The following is a 21,231-nucleotide window of genomic DNA, read 5'->3' as shown; positions in this document are numbered from 1 at the left end:
TAAGTAAATAAAGCAGATTCTACATCTCCCGAAAAAAATATAGTAGAAAATGCTTTTTTAAAATTTCCTTCTTATTTTATATGAGCATCAAATAGAGCGTGCGAGAAACTGCTGACCAGTTAAACATATAATAAAAACTACTGCCCAGTTAAACATATGGTAGAATCTGCTGACCAATTAAACTCATTATAAAAAGTGCTAACCAGTTAGATATATAAAATATATTATATTTTTCTGCAGTTTCCATTTAACTGGCCAGCAGTTTCCTATTTACTCTCTATCGTCAGCTAATTCGTCAGCGGTTTAGTTTACAGCGGTATTTCCTCAAGTGTTGAGATTTTATCACGCGTATGTTTACCTCAACTGTTAGAGTATAGTCAGGGCTTGCACATGAAATTCTAGAATTTTTTTTGACACATCACGTTTTGTTTTGAGATTTTTTAACAATTTTAAGCTTTAGAAATGGATTTCACCTCGCTATTATCCATTGCTCAAGATAACAGCAAGAAGCATAAACCGGTATCTGCATATTTTTTTTTCTTTTCAGCAGTATTTTTTTATATATCCTAATTTGATAAATTATCATACCAGTCAGCCAGTAGTGATAATTTTAAAAATTTTGCACGGTACAAATGATAACAAACACAAAACTTTCAAGGGCTCTCCCTGGCAACAGGGTCTTTCAAATTCTATTGAAAGACCCGGCTTGCAAGCAAAACGAGAGTGAGTTGGTAACCGTTAAACATAAAGTTACTTAGTTAGTTTTACAGGGTGAGAATATAATTTGTGTAGCCTGACCAGGACTTGAACCCGTGACCATTGGAATACTGTACCTCGGCTTTACTGACTGAGCTATTTGCCGCCTACACAATATTTCCCCTAATAAGAGCTGGCCCAAAAGGCGTGCTAGCATTTAGCAAGCTTTACGGTAACACAAGTACCTGCTAGATAGTGATGGTTTTGAAAACTTTCGTCCGAAGTACCTTTAATTGACACATAGCAACTTTTCGAATTACAAGATAACAATAAAAGCCGAGGTATTCTGATTGAAAACGGAAGCATAGACTGGTGTCCTGCGCACTTATATGGGAACCATAATAGGACAGGGAACCAGAATAAACGGAAGCAGTGTATAAAATACCGAATGACAATTTTAAAACGGAAAATGTAAAATAAAAATGAATGATTATTTTATACTATTTCACGGTAAAAGTAAATCGAGCTCAATTTTAGGCTTTGCCTTTTTGGTTTTAAGTGAATAGTTAAATACTGTGACACACTGCCCCGCTATATTGAAATTTGTTTTTGTAACATTAGCAAAATTTGAAGTAGCACAATAGTGTGTTATTTTCATTTATAGTTTGGTTCCCCATACATGTATCTCATTATCTGTGACACCCCTAAGGGATAGTTTTTATATTTTCATTAGTACTTGTAAAGAGCTCCCATTCCGGAATATTGGTTAAATCAGGGTTCTCTTAGTCTTACATGTTCCGTGTACAGCTTGATAAGTGGGACTTTGAATTTCATAAAGTTATTATCTAAAAGACCATTAGTATATAAAAATTAGGTAGAGCAGGGGTGGTCTGCGGGACTAGCCACTTAATGATTACAAGACTAGAAAGTAGGGAAAAAACAGTTAGTAAAATGGGTCAAACGGTTCACGCCTAATTTTTGTAGTCTTCACTAGACCTGGTCATGCATCTGCTCCTAAATTCATGCCAGTGTGCAAGATTATTCTTTTCCTATATATAATGCCAGTTTCTTGTCCTGATTATTCCCCACCTGTTTTATATTACATGTTTTTTACACATGTTTGGGACTTGATATTGTGGGATATTAAGAAAGAAAGAAAAAGCTTGCTATAAAATTATTAAATTGTTCTTAAAAGGGAAGATACCCTTAAAAGTGTGACCACTGCTATGGAAAGAAAAAGAGACCTTCAGAGTTAATATGTTGATAAAGCCAGTGTATATATGTATAAGTAATACAGATTGTATAACTAGCATGATTTTCTTTTTCATACATTTAGTCTGGATATAGAACAGAGTTGTCTGCCCCAAAACGTGAAAAACAAAACAAGCCAAAGTCGGAGGTTGTGCAAAAACTTATTGATGAAAAAAGGAAAGAAAAAGGTAAAACTCATGTATATTATCTGCATTTGATTTTTGATAGTACTGCATAAAAATTTGAATTTACCAAATGGTTAACTTAACATTTATCTTATAAAATTTATTTATACACTGTCATGACTGACTAATACATTTGCCAAGAAATGCGTGCCTATGAAAAGAAGTCTACTTTATAAAATTATTATGAAGTTTTTAGATAGGGTTGAATTTTGAAATAGAACGTGTTGTAAAGATTATGCTGATGGTTGCATAGATACATTGTTTTATTATGATAGTTTTGACATTGCAAAATGAAGTTCTAATGCTGGAAATGGATGGTGAAATTTTAAATGCAGACTAAAGAAAACTTATTTTTATATAAAAAGGAAAATGAGTATTTGAACACAACAGGATTGGGCTTGTAGATAATAAGCAGTGACAAAGTAATAAGATTGGATTCTGCTGGTTGAAACATTTGATGTAATAATTGATGCAAATTTATGTACCAGATATAACCTTGTGGTCTGAGTAGCCTAAATATATGTCTCTTATTATTCCATCAGTTAAATCACTAAAATGTTGACTGTTTGCTACTGAAGTTATAAAAAATGCAAAAATGGTCTCGCGTGATCTTCACCTGTGTCATATCTCTGTTATAATTCAATCATCAAACTCATTACTTTTTGACGGTATTAAACTGTTCTTGCATATTGATAGTTATATTACAATCGCTTTAATCTTTTCAGAATTGGAAGAAAGAAAGAAAAGAGATCATGAAATGAGGAAAAAATGGAGAGAAGAAGAGAGGCAGAAGCAAGAGGAAAAGAATAAAAAGTTTGTCATTCCAAAGAAAAAGGAAACAATAGAAAATGTTCTGAAAGATTTGGAAAGTGACAGTGAAGAGAATGTGTCAGACAGCAGTGTGAAGAAAGTCGCCTCAAACCAAGCAAAAGATAGTCATAGTCACCGTCATGAGAGTGAAAAGAGAGATCATAATCATAAACATGACAGTCATAAATCTAGTAAACATAATAGTGACCATAGTGAACATAAAAGTGAAAAACATAAACCCCATAGTAACCATTCTAGTAAAACAAGTAGTGACAGACATGAAAGTAAAGAAAGGGATAAGTCTGAATCTAGAGATAAAAGTTCTCGAGAAGGAGGGTCTAGTCACAAATCACATGGCAACTCTTCCAGTTCTTCACATAAAGATAGCAAAGATCGCGAGAAACACAGTCACTCCAGTTCAAGTAGTGCCCATAAACACTCTAGTAGTGGTAGTAGTAGTAGTAAACATTCTTCTAGTAGCAACAAACATTCATCAAGCCATCATTCTAGCAGTTCATCTTCCCATCCAGGTAGCGGGAAATCTTCCAGTATTTCAAACAGTTCATCTCACAGAGATAAAGAGGGTAAAAAGTCCAGTAGTGGATCAGGGAAAAAATCAGCGAAAGATCTCAGTCTTGATGAACTTAGAAAACAGGTCTGTTCTGAATTTCACTTTTTAATAGATTTTCTGAATCAAGGGCAGATGTTTAATATTAGCTAATAATGTTGAAATAACATTTATAAGTGTCTTAAAGTTGTATGTTGCATAAAACTGTCATGGTGAAAATGTTAATTTTGTACACTGTTTGATGAGGGCCCTAGGTGCTCTCCATGCATTATTTCAGACATGAGCTGGTACTTAAGTAGAGCCTCTGACTTTCTGTAAAGCAGCTGGATGGCTTTCTTAAATGAATGAATCCAAAGTCTCTTGGGAGATTTAAGCTAAGAGCCTTTAGGGGCTAGAGATTTGCAGTGAGCAACCTTAATTGCTCATCCACTGAGGCCACTTTGTTTTTACAAAAATTAATCACTGTACATGTAAGTACATGTATAAGGGTCCCTTATTAAGGGATTAAAATATTGTAATTAGACTGTTGTACAGAGGAACTTCAATTTGTGTTCTATCAGAAAGAAAACAGAAACATATTCAAGTATCATTTTCTTTATGCTACATGTAGAATAGATATGTGGTTTATTGAATGTTGTTTTGTAACTTACATTAAGGTGAGGGAAATGAAGGAACACGAGGCAAAGCTGGCTATGGAAGAGGAGAAAGAAAAAAATGCAGTAGAGTTTCAGAAAAATAGGAAAGGTAACACAGTATTGTTTTAAAAATAACACTAATAAATCCATATGAACCACATTAATGCTTGGCACATTTTACCCCTGATGATGCATGTGTTTTGAAAGATACTGGAAATCAGTTTTGAAATTAATACATTTGAAAGTTGTTGACTTTATATGAAGTGCTTTACTATCCTGATTTTTTTACCAAGTTCAGTTTCACTGCTTGTATAGAATTAAGATTACTGTAATTGAATTAATGTATACATATAGAACTATTAATATGTCTGTGTTAAGTAAACCTTCTATTCAGTGTTTTGCCAGCTGCCAGTCAGTAGCTATGTAATTGTGAAACCTGATTCAGTACAAAACTAATTGTTTTATGGTTGTTCATAAAGGAACTAAAGTACAAATGTAATTCATTACATGAAATATCCTGTTACTGTATTGTAAAAACAGAATTAAAATTGAAAGTTATATCCTGAAACAGTATTGCATGAATGTCTTGTGTGAACCTGGATATTGTCTGGGTTGAATTATAGATGCAAGAAATGTCCTGTTTCATTTATATTTTAGGGATTTAATTTCAGTTTTAGAAACATATCCAGTTGTCAGTTATTATAATGTAGGATTTGAATTTTTAGAAATATCCTGTTAATGTACATGTATACGGGTAGAGTTAAGAGTTAATAAATTCATGTATATTCTAACTATGTTATACAGATAGAAACTGAATTTTTAAGGATATCTTGTTATTATAATCTAGGTGTAGAGTTAGATGAAGTAGAAGCAAAGAAAGCTCAAATTTTGTCAAGAACACAGATGATCCTAGAGCGGACTAAGGCAAGACTTGCAGAGGAAAGAATGGGGCAAAAACAGAAAAGACAGAGGGAGGGAGGCAAAAGGACAAGTATGTTTATTGTTATATACATATATATGTAATAAATTAGGTTATTTGATGTAAAGGAGAAAAAATACAAAAATGTATTGTATTTAAAGCTGCTGGTTATCTTTTCAGTGTTAACATTTTCGCATTGTATAAAAAAAAAATTTACCATCTCAGTAAAATCATATAACAATTTTCTTAAAATCTTAAAATCTTGGAATGCCAAAAATTGAAGTAAGATAAAATTTCCCGTACATGAGGGTAATTGTGAATATACTTAAAACTTTACAGATTGATTTTTGTTTGTTTTTTTGGAAGGAATAATATGTTATATGTTTGTTAATGCACTGCAAATGAATTTATTTTAATAATAATGATAATATATAAAAATTGATAATTATTTTAATAATTTTCATCTTTTTATGCACTTCTAATGGTGATTTCTTTCTGGTAAGTTCATTGAGCTTATAATTCACATGTATACTATGACTATATAATGTATATGTATTATCCTAGTGTTTCTTTGCTGCTTTAGATAGTGTTTGATTCATTAGTGATATCTATATAATGCACCTGTCAATTGTTTCCCATGGCCCTACCCAACTTGGAATAGTAGGGACTTCAACTTTGATCAATAAAGTTTAAACCCCTGGTGAAGGCCCCATATAGCAGAGACAGTGAAATGGTAGAATCCCAGCTAAAATCCTCCACAATGTGAGTTGGACATAACCCCAGCAATTTTTATAACCAACATTGACCTGGCTGCAAGGGACAGATAGAAGAAAATACTTGAATAATTTCTCCTGGGCAGCTATCTCCCACACACTGCTAGCAATTTAAAATTGGTCAGTGGGGCAGAGTGGCAATTGACTGGTGCATTATACTAAGACATGTATACAAAAAAAATGAAAAATGCACTTTCTGTAGGATTGCCTTTGGTAGAACCTTTTCCTATATCCCCTGCTATGTAACCGAGGAACATGTACCCTTTACCTGGTATACCCAGACATCTATTACAGTGAAGTGATCGGCGGTTCTAACCACATAATGTGTTGAGTTCTTACTGTATCATGTGTTAAATTCTTACCACATCATGTGTTAAGTTATTACCACATCATGTGTCTAGGTCTTACCACATTATGATTGAGTTCTTACCACAGCATGTGTTAAGTTCTTACCATGTCATGTGTTGGTTGTTTTATAGGTTAGAAAATATGCTTTAGATCTTTAAATGTTGTCATGCTTATTTTTAACTATAACATGTATGATATTAAAGTTAAATAAACAGCCAAAAACTTTTTAAATGGCAAATTCATTATAATGACATGCAATGTTTAAATTGAACCCAGAAGTACATTATTATGGTTGATGACATCACACTATTTATTTCATATTGATCAGACATAACATGTATGTTAAAGACTTTCTTAAACTGCATGGAAAACATCAAGTGATGAAGTTTTGTTATTATATGTAAAGAAAGAACAAAGATAGAATCAGGGTCAGCACTAGGGTTTTCAGTTTATGCTTACCATTGCAAAATAGTTAAAACTGAAAATAGTGTTTAAGTCAGTGGTATAAACTGTAGTCTAAGAATATGAGGTACATATTCATAAAATAAAATAGAATATAAATGTTTATAGTCAAATACCTTGACTATAATTCAAAAGTTCAGTGTTCTTAAATATTCAAAATTCTGTAACACATTTAACTTGATTGTAGCATAAAAAATTGATTTTTTAAATATATATTATTATATAATTGGTATCACTGAGGTAATGAAGTGAAATTTTAATTAAATATTGATTAAAGTTGATCAAATTGTATTTGATGTATCAAATTGACTTTGTTTTTTTTGTTTAGTCAAAATGAGACACTAATAGTAATTGTGTTTATTTTACAGGTGATAAAGGGGGTCTATCAAGTAAAGAAGCCGATAAAATCAAGTCAAAGAGTGTCGTAAAAGATGACGATTCCTCGGATGATGAACCTAATGCATCCCTCGATCTCAGCTCTAATGAGATTCTCATGCATACAGAATCTGGAGACATTCTTAAAAACATCAAGAAAAAAATTGATGCACAGCTTGGTAATTATAACTTCCCAGATAAGGATCCTAAAGAGAGGAAAATAAGAAAAAGTTCAACAAATGACAGAAAAGAGGTACATAAATCGAAACATGATAAAATTAAAGATAAGCATAAAAATAATCATGATAAAAAAGCTAAGATTAAAGAAATGATGCGGAAGGATTATCAAAATAATTTCTCAGGAGGAAAAGAACCCAAAGTGAAGAAACCTGTGATAGTACGGAGGTTCCAACAACAACCCCCATCATTAAACTTTAACGATTTATTAAAAATTGCGGAGAAAAAGTGTCAAGAAAAAGTTCCAGAACCTGTATTCAAAATACCAAAAAAGGTTGAAGAGAGACCACTCACACAAGAAGAAATTGATCGCAGAAGAAGGGCCGAGGAAGTGAAGCAACAACGCAAAGAAGAGGAGTTAATGTATAATAACAGCATGAAACAAGCAGGGAAATCAAATGCCAGTGATAAAAGTGCAATGAAATCTAAAAGTGATTCAAGTTTATTGAAAAATGCATTGACAGGAAAATCAGATAGAAATAGTCCAGGTCCAAGACCTAACAAGTCTGTTAGAGAAAACAAACCAATGAACCCAAAGGATAAGAAAGTAACTAAGTATGATGTTGAAAATGATAATGTTCTTGTATGTAGACCATCATCTTCTTCAGGAAGTGTTAAAGCTCAACAGGTTCAAGAATCTACGAACCCCTTTGATAGAATTTATAACCAGATCAAGAAAAATAACCCAAAACCAGGTAATATTTTGAAAGATATTAAATCATTTTCATTAATGAATCAAGAAATGTTGCTATACATAATGATAACAGTTTCAAATATGTTTCTTTCATGAAATTCAGTTAGGTCCTCCAAGGCCTGAAATGTTTGAGGGGGAGGATATCCTGAAATCAATTTGGCATGTCATTCCATTCATCCTTCCTCTCTTATTAATCTGTTGTATAAGATATATAACTCCTTTATGTACAATTTTCTTTTAACTTGGCGGTGTGCAGAACCCATGCTGCTGCAATGCCAGCTCTAAGTCACCCTTAAGATCAAATATCAGATAATTTTGCATCGGCTATCCACACAATAAATTCTATATCCTTGCATGACTTTTTTAAACTGAGCAGAAATGTTCCCCTTCAAAAACTATGATAATAATAAATAGACCAACAACAAAATCCTGTGTCATAAAGATGGGGTGGGGGGGGGGTATTTGTCTTCAGTGGTATCTTTTGATGGTAGACGTGAACATGTAGTTAATTTGTATGTTTTAAATTTTGAGGTGTTTCAAATGTTGATGCTAATACTAATAGATGTTATTCGGAACTTGACAATTGCAAGTTTTTCCCAGCTTATCCGTAGGTACAAACAAACATTTACTGCTACATGTACCTTCAAGGTGCACTGCCTGTCACAATAGATTAGTCAACCAGGTGGAGAAAAATAACCCAAAATATCCTTAATCCTGGAGTATCAGTCTATCAGTGCATGAATGGGTATTTTTCTGTGTTTAATGTTTAATGCATGTACATTCTATTCCAAATTACTTTAGACAGTATTGTGTACATTAAACATGTTTGTATGATGTTTTAAGAGAAAAGAAAGCGTGCAATACTGGAGAGTTCTGATGAAGAAGATGATGAATACGATGAAGATGATGATTTTATAGATGATGGTGATGACGGGTCATTGGACGTCTCCGCAGAAATCAGAAACTTGTTTGGTTATGACAAGAGAAAGTTAGTATACTTTTATACTTCGAACTTTGTATAAATATACAACTTCATTTAATGTTTATCAATTATGAAATCAGAAACTTGTTTGGTTATGACAAGAGAAAGTTAGTATACTTTTATACTTCGAACTTTGTATAAATATACAACTTCATTTAATGTTTATCAATTATGACATGATTTTGTCTGATATGATCTGCTCAGCCTCAGTGTTTTCATCAACAGATTGATGATCCATATCATTGGGTGAAATGCTGTGAAAATCAGTTGTATTTTCAGCCTGTAGATTAAAATACCCTCTCGACCTTAGTCCAATTAGGTTGTTATTGATAGAAAATCTGTTGCCTCAGAAAAAAAATAAAACCCTGTCTACTAGTATATGTCTATCATTTGCTGTTAATCATTCCCTGTGAAAATATATTCTGTTTTTCATTGGAAAGATTCATTGTAGTTTTTTAAATTCATAAAACTTTGTACACATGAAATAGGTTCAAAATTGTTTTGTATATCAGTCACTAAAGGGGATGGGGCCTATAAGTTTGCCCTTGTCTGTCTTCCCAATTGCCATGCTGTACAAATATTACTCTGTTCACCTAAAGACTGATTAAACAGTTGAATGTGGGCATCCATGTCCATATTTCTAGTTATAGATATACATGTATCTAACAGAATTAAACAGATATGTTATTAGTCCCCTACTGGTTTACCGGAGGGGACTTTAGGTTTACCCTCCGTTCGTCTGTCCGTCCGTCCGCACTCACAGGAGGGTAATTATGTGGCTAGAGGGACAATAGGTTCTCTTTGATGTCATTCATTCCGTAATGCTTATATGTGGCTATTTTCTTTTGCGTGGCTAAAAAGAACAATAGAGAGAACAATAGAGTAGCCACATAATTACTGTCCTGTGAGAACGTCCGTCTGTCAGTCCGTCAGTCCGTCCGTCCACAAAACTGGATCCCGCGATAACTTGAAAAGTACTGAAAATATTTTTATGAAACTTGGTATATAGATAGATGGCAGTATGGAGATTATGCACGTCTTTTTCTTTTCTTCCTATGTTGAAAATTCTGGTTGCTATGGAACAAATAGGCTGAAAATATGGCAAATTTTACACATAAACTGGATCCAGTGATAACGCAAAAAGTACTTGAAATATTTTTATGAAACTTAACATATGGGTAGATGGCAGTCTTGAGATAATGCACGTCTTTTTCTTTTCTTCCTATGTTGAAAATTCTGGTTGCTATGGCAACAAATATGCTGAAAATATGGCAAATTTTATACATAAACTGGATCCAGTGATAACGCAAAAAGTACTGGAAATATTTTTATGAAACTTGACATATGGGTAGATGGCAGTCTTGAGATTATGCAGGTCTTTTTCTTTTCTTCCTATGTTAAAAATTCTGGCTGCTATGGCAACACATAGACTGAAAATTTGGCAAATTTTACACATAAACTGAATCCAGTGATAACTCAAAAAGTACTGGAAATATTTTTATGAAACTTGACATATGGGTAGATAGCAGTCTTGAGATTATGCATGTCTTATCTGTTCTTCCTATTTTGATAAAATATCAGTTGCCTTGGCAACAAATAGGCTTAAAACATGGCAAATACAACAATATTTGTGATTAGTCAAAAAGAGCTGAATTTTTTTTATGAAATTGCATCTTTAATTCAAGAGTTATCTCCTCTTTAAGAATTTTGCTTTTAAAATGTTAAATGTTGGTAACAGGGATGTTTCAAATATTAACTTTAGAGTGTCCTCAGTCCGTCTGTCTGTCTGTCTGTTCATAAAAACTGTTTCCTGTGATCACTTTTAAAGAACTTTTCCAACAAATTTACTTAAAATAGAGAAAAATTGAAACATTAGTGAATGGCCAATGGCCCTTCAGAATGTTGATGGGGTTCTAACCGGTAAGGGACTTATGGATTGCTTGCAATACTATGATAATTGCTTGTTTATTCAGGTTCAGGGATGAAGATGATGATATTGATAATATGGAGGCAAACTTTGCTACCATCATGAAGGAAGAAGTCCGCAGGTACATTTATTTATTTCATTTATAACTTTTTCATCTACATTTTTAAGTGACATTTTGCTATTATGGTATATAGTGAGTGAACAATTGAAAGTCAAAATAAGTTTACATTTTGCCCTAATTCTTTTCAGTTCCAATCACAGATTTTAGAGTAGTTCAAATTTGCTTCAAATATTCTTTACAATTGAGCTAAGATAAGTAATTTCAAACCAAAGGTGCTCAATATGATAAGCTCTGAAAAACAAGATTTTACACTTTTTATAATAATAACATTTGGATTGTGATGTATATTTTGAATAGATAAGTATTTTTTCCTTTTTACCTCGACTAAATAACAGTGCATGGATTATAGCATTGATTAAACTCTAGAAAAATTGGCAAGTAACTTGTACATGGTTGTTTAATTATTGAATAATGTTTTGGATGGCTTCCTTCTTTGCTAAACAAACCTGTTTTCAATTGTTAGAAACTGGGTTTTTTGCTCAATGTGGTGCTAAAATTTACATGTGGGTGTTTCCCAATTTGCTATTACATGTTTTGATAATTTCCCAACAGGGAGGATTTCCGCACATTTTCAAATCATAGGATGAAAAAATCACTTAGAACTGACAAAAAGTCATTATTAACCTGAAGGTCATTTATGTTTTGCTGTTTTTCAGTGCTAAGATAGGTAAAATGGAGGACCTGGAAGATATCAGAAGAGAAGAGGAAGAATTGAGGAGAATGAAATTGGCCAAGAAGAAAAAGAAATATTAATAGGTGCTACTAGAATAACAGTGGGAACACTTCTTTATATGGAGAAGGATTTAAAACTGTGAAAAACAATAGTATTGACATATAGTTATTATATAGTGGTGAATTTATTTTTTTTTGCTCCTGGATTTTTTTCCCCTGTCTAGCATATAGTCACAAGTTTGTCTTTTCTCTGTCACACATATCTTTTCTCCTAGCACAATCATTGCTAGACTGATACCATGGATAAATTGATATAGCTGAATTTTTCATGGATAAGGATGTCAGATTTACTGATGTTTAAAATAGATTATTCTCTTCATCAGTATAGCAAGGTGTATTTTTGCTATCTTTTTGCTATGTTAATTGAAGCCAAAGTGATTAGCCACTGATATATAACTTGGTCAGCCTGAACAGGCTGTATTCTTTTGTACTTTTAGTAGCTTAATTGTGTATTTTGATATTGAAATTCCCTAAACATGGAATTGAGTCAATGGGCCATCCCAATTTGATAGATGGGGTATTTCCATCATTTAAATATAGCAGGTTAGGTGTTAAGGCAGAGATGTTGATGTTATCTATGTATATGATTAAAGCAATGTCAGGGAGCATTCAATGGTGTAACTGGTATACTTGTTATCTCTATGTACCATATGAAAGAAAATATCAAATAGTTTTTTATAATGTAGAAAATAAATCTACATTTCATAACAAGAAGGGAAATGGTTGGTTAATATGTCAGTTATTGCATTTAAGCTCATGGTGCTGATAAACTGTTTTCAGAAGAGACAGCCTGTATTTTGTGTGTCAACATATATCTAGAAATATCAGATAAATTCTGACGAATTTGATACATTAATAATAAGGGTTTTATGGAACAGTACTTGCATGGTTTATTTAAAGGGTTAAAGGTGATGTTTAGTTGGACCACCCTTGGTGAATATTGTTCAATTATATTTGGTTGTGTTTTGCTTTATTCATTGATTAGTATTCTTAAGAATTGATGGCCAGTTTTTAACATTTTTCAGAAATAAAATGCATGTAATTTTCCTCTAAAACTTGGTGATGTAATTATGTTTACACTGTTGAACACAGAGTTATTGATATGTATTGGTAACTTGCTAATTTACTCTTGTGTTCTTTGTCATCAGTAAAGCAGATCTCATCACATGTTGTGATCTTCCATTGCTGTGATGATATTGATTATATTTAACTGGCCATTTATCTAAAACAGTGGGGGATATATATATTTACATAATATAATACATACAGACATTAGATCTTTATCTCAAAATAGATTTATGCATGGGGAGTAGGGGGTGGATAGGGAAGGGGTCTGTATACATGTGGTAGATCCTTGCAATTGTTATCTATAGATTAGATTGTCTGAACAAAATTAAGTATGATGTGTCAAAAAATATTTTTATTGCAAAATATTTTAAGAACCAGCCATAAAGTAGCAGCAGTCAAGATTTGTGGCAATTCTTACACCAAAACGTTTGAAAGTTTTTCAAATAGTAAAAATATGATTAAATTGAACTTATAATGTATTTAAGCTTGCCAGATACACTACAGTAGACCACATTAATATTCTAAAACTTGTCAAAACGTGCCAAAGCAGTCCTTACTATCTAAAAAAGATCTGGTAATGAAAAATTTCAGTTATATTTTTCATTGTGAGTTCATGTATTGGTATTTGTGCAATTCTCAAATTTCCTCATGTATTTTTTTTTAACTTTATATTTTTTGAAACTGCTTGCTTACTTGGTAAAATATGCTACATTATAATATTCTCTCTTTTTTCTGAATCAGGTATGCTTTTTGTCATTTAAAGCAATGTCTTTATTGTGAATGTTATTTTATTTTCTTTGGTATTTTCACGATTTCTCCACATTCTAAATTTGTCAAATTTATTAAGCTATATGTACATTGTTTTCATGTGGAAATTTATTAGTTTTGTAAAGATCTTTAAGGATGCTTGTTACAGTTTTTATATACCATATAGACATATAGGCAGAATGAAGATTTTTTTCAAAGGCTTCATTCAAACATTGGATGATCAGGGACTTACCCCTTAAAAACTTTTGTCCTAATAAAGGCCCTGATTGTTTTGTTTTTTGGGTTTTTTTCTTGTGAAGCTGTCAATGTCAGGGTTCATTTGTCAGTGAATATTGGCCTGAGTCTTACAATAACCAAATTAAAATAAATGAAGTAAAAACTTACCTTTTATTTATTCGTTTCTGAAGCATTACAAGCCTTTGAATATGTGGTTTTTGATGTCATTTTGGTGTGTTTTATCGTTTATGTTGCAAGCTTGCACAGTAAAAACAAATAAGATTAGAGGGAAAAGTATCATATAATTTAAAAAACATATTCTGATTTTGAAAAAAAAAGAGTTACATGTATATTTCCTTTTTACACATATTTCTCACATTTTGCTCTGAGATTTTTCAAAAAAAAAAAAAGTGCCAATGTGTTATGTAATGCATTAATAAAGACTTTTGATATCTTTTTATTCAAATGCACAATTACTTTTAATAGAAGTTGGCAAAGAAATTGATTCTGTAAATGAGTACAGACATGTCCATATACCATTGTGCAATAACCCTTTCCATATACATGAATACAAGAACCTTTATAAGAAGATAAAAAATTTGTACAATTACCTTTATTAGAAAATGTACATGTTTACAGTTACCTTTATTAGAATATGTATAGAATTACATTTATTAACATGTTTATTAGAACATTTACATTGTGTACAATTGTATATTAAAGTGTTAATGGTACATGTGTACAATTACATTTAAGGAAATATTTTTTATTAGTTGTTTATTAATAAATATACAATTGATGTACATATTATTTGTATTCAAAGGGAGTGCATTGTATTTACAAAGTTATTATTTTCAAAGCGGGGAGCTTTGAATGATGTTGGATTGAAGTAGGTTTTCATAGATTGTTGGTTTACATGATGGGCATGTTTTGATATATATGAAGTTTAACTTTACTGTGTACATTTCTAGAATGTTATTTTATATGTTATTTATTTTTTTGAATTATGTGGTATGACCATTCACATAGGTTAAGGTGATAAGCAAATCAAACCTTTAGAAAATTATCACATCTTTATGCAAGTGTTAGAAAGTCAATTTATAATATGTATTGATAAAATTAATAATGTTTACTTGGTTAATAATGTTACCTTACTTAACTTACACTGTCTGACATAATACTGCGAAATAATTGTCTGCGAGAATACTTCTAAGTTATCCAGTTTTGGTTTGTGGGCAGTTTTGAAAAAAAAATTGTGAGTTCTTTTTATCTTTAATTTGATGAAACTATCATTAAATCGTACGAAAACTTGGTGTCATGCATATGTCATACGTAATGTATTGTAGGGGCACCTTTGATAATTTAATATTTATGCTTGCTAAAAAGTTGCCATATAACTTTACTTTAAAGCATATTTATAATTTTGCAATTCTCTTTGTATTTTTTTAAGTCAGATCATTTTACATTTGCATTTTTGAGATGGTAACAGATTTTGTTTACGGAGAATGAAGTATTTCTGTGGACATTGTGATATTTATAATAGATTTACATGTTTGTCATTAATTTTATTAACTGTATCAACATTAAAATAGATTGAATAAAATTTAACTGAGGTTTTGGTATAATGGGACTCGGCTGATTTTTTTACATGATAGGACTGGAAATATTTTCCTGAAATTTGTGTTCCAATTTATGAAGGTCATTCCCTTAATTCTGTTTTTCCAAATTAACCATTTTTATTGTGCAAAATGACACTAGAAATGACCATTGCTACCATTTTCACTCAAATCAGGCTAAAAAAAGCACAAAATCAATTTTCAAATTAATTCTTTGTACACATGTATTTCTTTCTTTGCAGAGATTTCCATTTTAAGTTCTTCACTTATTATTTGCGACAAATTTTATGTCTTGGGGCCTTTGGACATCAGTTTAGTTTGTTTAATAAGCTAATAAATTTGATATAAGTACATGTATTCAACATTATAGAAAATAAATAAAATTTTAATCATTTATCCTGCTGAAGCTAAAAAGTGAAGCTAAAAAGTGATAAGTCTTTGCCACCAGTTTAGACCCATGCTAGTCGGTATATTTATGCATTCTGACCAGTCTTTATTGTTGACGGACTAACTTTAAATTATCATCTTGGTATCCTGACTATCCTCGGTCAATAATGAACAGTTCCAAACATGAACGCTGGGTAAGTCTATAATCCATTTTAGAATTTCAGCATGTTTAGGTCTTGGAAGTTTTTTTCTGTTCCATGCAAAGGTTCTTCTAACGTTACTGAAGGGAAATATTGATTTAATGTTTAAAAATATGACTATAAAATATGTGAAAACTGCCAGGCAGTTGGTCATTTTGTTGAAGTGTTCAATTTATTGAATTGATTTATACAGTGGAAAAATAAAATACGATTTATTTATAGAAAACATTTACATGTGTTTCTTTTTATTTATTTCTTTTAATTTTTTTTTATTATCAATTACATATACATTATTGTGTTATATAGCTTTGGTAATATTTTGAGTTATATAACCACATGTATTGAATATATTGGATATAACCACGTGTATTGAATATTGGATATAACCACGTGTATTGAATATTGGATATAACCACGTGTATTGAATATTGGATATAACCACGTGTATTGAATATATTGGATATAACCACGTGTATTGAATATATTGGATATAACCACATGTATTGAATATATTGGATATAACCACATGTATTGAATATATTGGATATCACCACATGGGGTATGACCATATGGGATAGGATGGCATTCAATATAACTATTTTTAACTTACCGTTGATATATCCGTATGGGATATGATGACATGCAATATAACTATAGCAGTTATATCAGGGTTGCCAGCGGACTTGAAAAGTCAGGGAAATTGGGTATTTTTTCAAGGTCAGGGAATTTTGAAATTTGGTCAGTGAAAAATGAAAATCCTGAAAAGTCAGTGAAAAGTCAGGGAAAATTTATTTCAAAGGTCGAAAAATATACACATTGAAGGTCTTTCTTGGCTATAACAGTCTTTAGGCATTTAATATTTGACTTTATCACTCTCACAGTTAAGCATTAAATTCAAATAACAGTAAACTGTGAAATTAAGACAGCTGAACATCTAGAGAAGAAACTGAAACAAATGTAATGTTGCAGTCATGCCTCTCACTGTATTCTGTATTGGTCTAGCTATTTCTGTGCATGATCACTAGAAGTGCTTTTACTTACTAGCAATATCTAGTCAGTACACTGTATTCTGTATTGGTCTAGCTATTTCTGTGCATGATCACTAGAAGTGCTTTTACTTACTAGCAATATCTAGTCAGTACACTGTATTCTGTATTGGTCTAGCTATTTCTGTGCATGATCACTAGAAGTGCTTTTACTTACTAGCAATATCTAGTCAGTACACTGTATTCTGTATTGGTCTAGCTATTTCTGTGCATGATCACTAGAAGTGCTTTTACTTACTAGCAATATCTAGTCAGTACACTGTATTCTGTATTGGTCTAGCTATTTCTGTGCATGATCACTAGAAGTGCTTTTACTTACTAGCAATATCTAGTCAGTACACTGTATTCTATATTGGTCTAGCTATTTCTGTGCATGATCACTAGAAGTGCTTTTACTTACTAGCAATATCTAGTCAGTACACTGTATTCTGTATTGGTCTAGCTATTTCTGTGCATGATCACTAGAAGTGCTTTTACTTAATTACTAGCAATATCTAGTCAGTACACTGTATTCTGTATTGGTATAGCTATTTCTGTGCATGATCACTAGAAGTGCTTTTACTTACTAGCAATATCTAGTCAGTACACTGTATTCTGTATTGGTCTAGCTATTTCTGTGCATGATCACTAGAAGTGCTTTTACTTACTAGCAATATCTAGTCAGTACACTGTATTCTGTATTGGTCTAGCTATTTCTGTGCATGATCACTAGAAGTGCTTTTACTTAATTACTAGCAATATCTAGTCAGTACACTGTATTCTGTATTGGTCTAGCTATTTCTGTGCATGATCACTAGAAGTGCTTTTACTTAATTACTAGCAATATCTAGTCAGTACACTGTATTCCTCTAATCCAGTTACCTCTCTGGCATGGGTTCGATCCCCGGGAGATGCTTTGGTAGTTTAGCGCGGAGGAAGGTAGTCTAGTACTGGTGTAACTCTCCAGGAACGATGGTTAGGAAACTTCCCGCCTATATGACTGAAATACTGTTGGGAAAAGGCGTAAAATGAAACAAACAAGAGATAAGCCTGATCTCCTAAATAGTAAAGCTTTTATGAATGCAAATTTTCAACGTAAAAAGATTGATAATTATGCAATTCAATTGACTCAGGCCATATATTTTATTTATAATAAACGCCAGTTTGGCATACAGTACACAAGTGAGTTTAGAAAGTTATTTATTAATTTAAGAAAGTCGGACATCTTTCGTTTATTTAAGCAGGTTCAATACAAACCAGAGAAACTAACGTTTTACATTAATTTATTATGTCATATTTATATTACTGCACGTCTGACGCCGTATAATTACGTTTTACATTAATTACACCTGGAAAAAAAATGCATAAAAAGGCAAATTTACCTCTCCAATGTTAAAGATTGATTCAAAATGACAAATACCTGCGAATGAATAAGAATTTTATATTAATTATGAATAATTAAGTATTATATATGGCTCTATATGACTTTAGCTAGTAGATCGAACCGTGCAGTAGTTATGTTAGTTTGAAATGGGATACTTTAGGAGGAAAAGATCTTCCTTACAGAGTCAAAGTAGTATTCAAGTATGTATTATTTTTAATTGTTTGAAAAGAAAAATGTTTTTAAGATTTGATATACATGTACATTTATTACAGTTTGTACATTAATTAAGATACATGAGCTGGTCAATTTTGTGTGCTTGAACGCGGCTCGCTTTTCGATAACATGAGGGAAATTTGATTAATTTACGAGGGATGATCAAAAATTAACCGGACCTTGTAGATGATTCTTTACTTGTTAAATGCATTTACTTAAAAATACACGGGACATAAATCGGAATCTATTCCCTAAATGATACAAAAATACCCACAAGAAATATTAACAAATAAAAAAGTTCTGCTATTATTGTCATGGACATGTTGAGCAATTCTTTTTTGTGTAAGCTTAATACTCGCAATATTATTTTTTATAGATTCGATATAATGCATGCATTTTAACTACAGTATGTATGTACGAGTATAAATACCCAGAAGTTGGTCATTTTCTACCGAATGTTTGAAGTTTAATTACAATTAAGTTTATAATTATTATGTGTAAAATCAAGAACATAATTCAAATTTAGTTTAATTTATTTTACAATCAATTCTATAATTTGTTGATTATCAATGCAAACTTTCTCATTTTTTTAAAAAGAAATACGACTCAAGTTTGGAAATTTGCATACATTTAAATCATAGAAAAAATCTTTTGGCAGCATATTTGCCTCGTTCTTGATCAACTTGTTGGGTAGACCGGGATATCATACAAATTTGCTCATCTTGTGCTGACATACAGTTTTCCTTGCTCACCATATTCAATTTTCCATGTTAAAGTCGTTTACAATAAATGGAGATCGCAAATTTCATTTTAGACATCGGCTTTAAACAAGACTTAATAGTTTGTTTAGTGAATATAATTGTAATGTGTCCACAACGATTAAGAAAGAATAAGGTAAGTAGATTACAAGACTATTTCGGCTTTTTAACAAGACGAACGACATTCATTTTAAAATTTCTTCGACCGACAATCATTGTAACTACATTATTGTCATATATTATCATCATACAATTATTTTTAGGCAAGTAGGTTAAAGTGAATTTGTCTATAACGGAAGGTCTGTAATAAAATAATCATTGTTTCTTCTTAATTATAACACAAGTACTGGTTGGTTAAAGGAAGTGGCCTCGAAAGTGATTGATATAAGTTGCAAGAACTTGGTTTAAACCACTCGTTAAACATTTTAAATGTTCTAAATTCTTTATTAAAGCATTATTAAACAAATATTTGACATATATAAAGAACTTAAAAATACGAATGTGCCTTTAATAGTATAATAGGTGTCATACATATAAGAACAACCACGAAATATTTTTGTATGGATGGTTTTTGGCAAATGTGAGATACATGATTTTTTTTCAAGAAATATTTATAAAAATATCCAATTGATACATTTCTATATTGTTTTTATCAATATTTGAAATACTTCTGGAAAATGTGCCCGTTATAGACCGGTCCACTTTAAATAACATTGTAATTATAAGAGGAACAATTGAAATGAATCAATTCAAACCTTCTAAGGTATAAAATAGCCAATTGAAGAAGAAAGGTTTCGGATATTTTAGAACTGTCCGGTTTGATAACGGGTCTGAGACCCAATAAAAAACTTATTGATAAGGAAATAAAATATTGTAAAAATCTATGAATAATTTAAAACTTATCGAAGTATTAGTCACGTAGATTAATTTTATATTTCCCACAGGAGTAGTTACAGAGGCTGTCGGTTGCTATAGAATTCATTTAACAATTAATAAATAAACGTTCGTCTAATTAATCCCGGTTCAAAGTTCAGAAATGAGGGTAATATAACAGCTTGGTGTTATTACAGCAATTCCTAAAGTCTTTATGGTCTTACAAATGACCTATGTTTTAAAATGAATACAATGTTAAATTAGGGCTATTTCGCCCTTGCTGGCAGATTTTTGAACACATTTACCTACACAAAGTACAAATGTATAATCAGTCATTCGTTATAAAGTTAAGGGGATTTTAAAGCACAGTATTGTGAGACTGTAGTTCTGTCAAATATCCTCAATCAAGAATTAAGTGTTTCGAGAGAGGTGGAAGATCACCATCCTGGGACACAATAAAAGCCTTTAACGTTCTGAAAGTCGAACCGATATGAGCCGCGTCGAACTAGTTTTTTTGTTACGAAATCAAGTGCCCCAGTATGGATATATCAGAATGGCTTACTTTCTGATTATATAGGAAAATAGTACATGTATGTCAGATGAATTTCTTTAACCAGTCGATATATTGATCAATAAATCAAATTAATGATCGATGAATCAATATGATAAATATAACTCTGAAAAAAAAACGTGTATAAAACCATTTTTGGGCGAAAAAGTCACCCTTTTCATTCATGTGTATGCAATAATAATTATTAGTAACACCTAGGTAGATGAAATATTAATAAATCTGGCCGGTTAGAGCTCCGAAATAAATTTAGATCATAGACCCATCACGATGCAAAACTCTTTTTCTATTAACATTATATTATAACAAAGATTTATTCTGCTTATGTAGTCTGGAAAAAAGAAAGTATTGAAGAATAAATTTGTGTGTGTAATGTCCATTTGATACGTCTACCTCATTACAGGAAACTATTTCAGTCATTGATTTGATTTAAACATATT

The 21,231-nt window shown here is 31.6% G+C and overlaps 1 protein-coding gene across 2 annotated transcripts; it reads left to right on the top strand.

Moving 5' to 3' along the window:
• Nucleotides 1–381: 381 nt before the first annotated feature.
• On the top strand, nucleotides 382–16,200 carry LOC132760344 (glutamic acid-rich protein-like). 2 transcript variants are annotated; one of them, XM_060752316.1, is made up of 9 exons: nucleotides 382–519; nucleotides 2,033–2,135; nucleotides 2,858–3,597; nucleotides 4,167–4,254; nucleotides 4,993–5,136; nucleotides 7,025–7,954; nucleotides 8,797–8,941; nucleotides 10,909–10,983; nucleotides 11,640–16,200. In XM_060752316.1, the coding sequence occupies exons 1-9, from the start codon at nucleotides 463–465 to the stop codon at nucleotides 11,734–11,736; spliced, it is 2,379 nt and encodes a 792-aa protein (XP_060608299.1). In that variant the 5' UTR covers nucleotides 382–462; the 3' UTR covers nucleotides 11,737–16,200. The 2 variants fall into 2 exon arrangements, with proteins under 2 accessions (XP_060608299.1, XP_060608298.1); XM_060752315.1 differs by having other exon boundaries at nucleotides 7,016–7,954.
• Nucleotides 16,201–21,231: the final 5,031 nt, after the last annotated feature.

The sequence above is a fragment of the Ruditapes philippinarum genome, unplaced genomic scaffold (genome assembly GCF_026571515.1).
Source record: "Ruditapes philippinarum isolate M1 unplaced genomic scaffold, ASM2657151v2 ctg32_1_1_1_1, whole genome shotgun sequence".
NCBI classification, from domain to species: Eukaryota; Metazoa; Mollusca; class Bivalvia; order Venerida; family Veneridae; genus Ruditapes; species Ruditapes philippinarum.
This window is presented reverse-complemented; position numbering and strand designations above follow the sequence as displayed.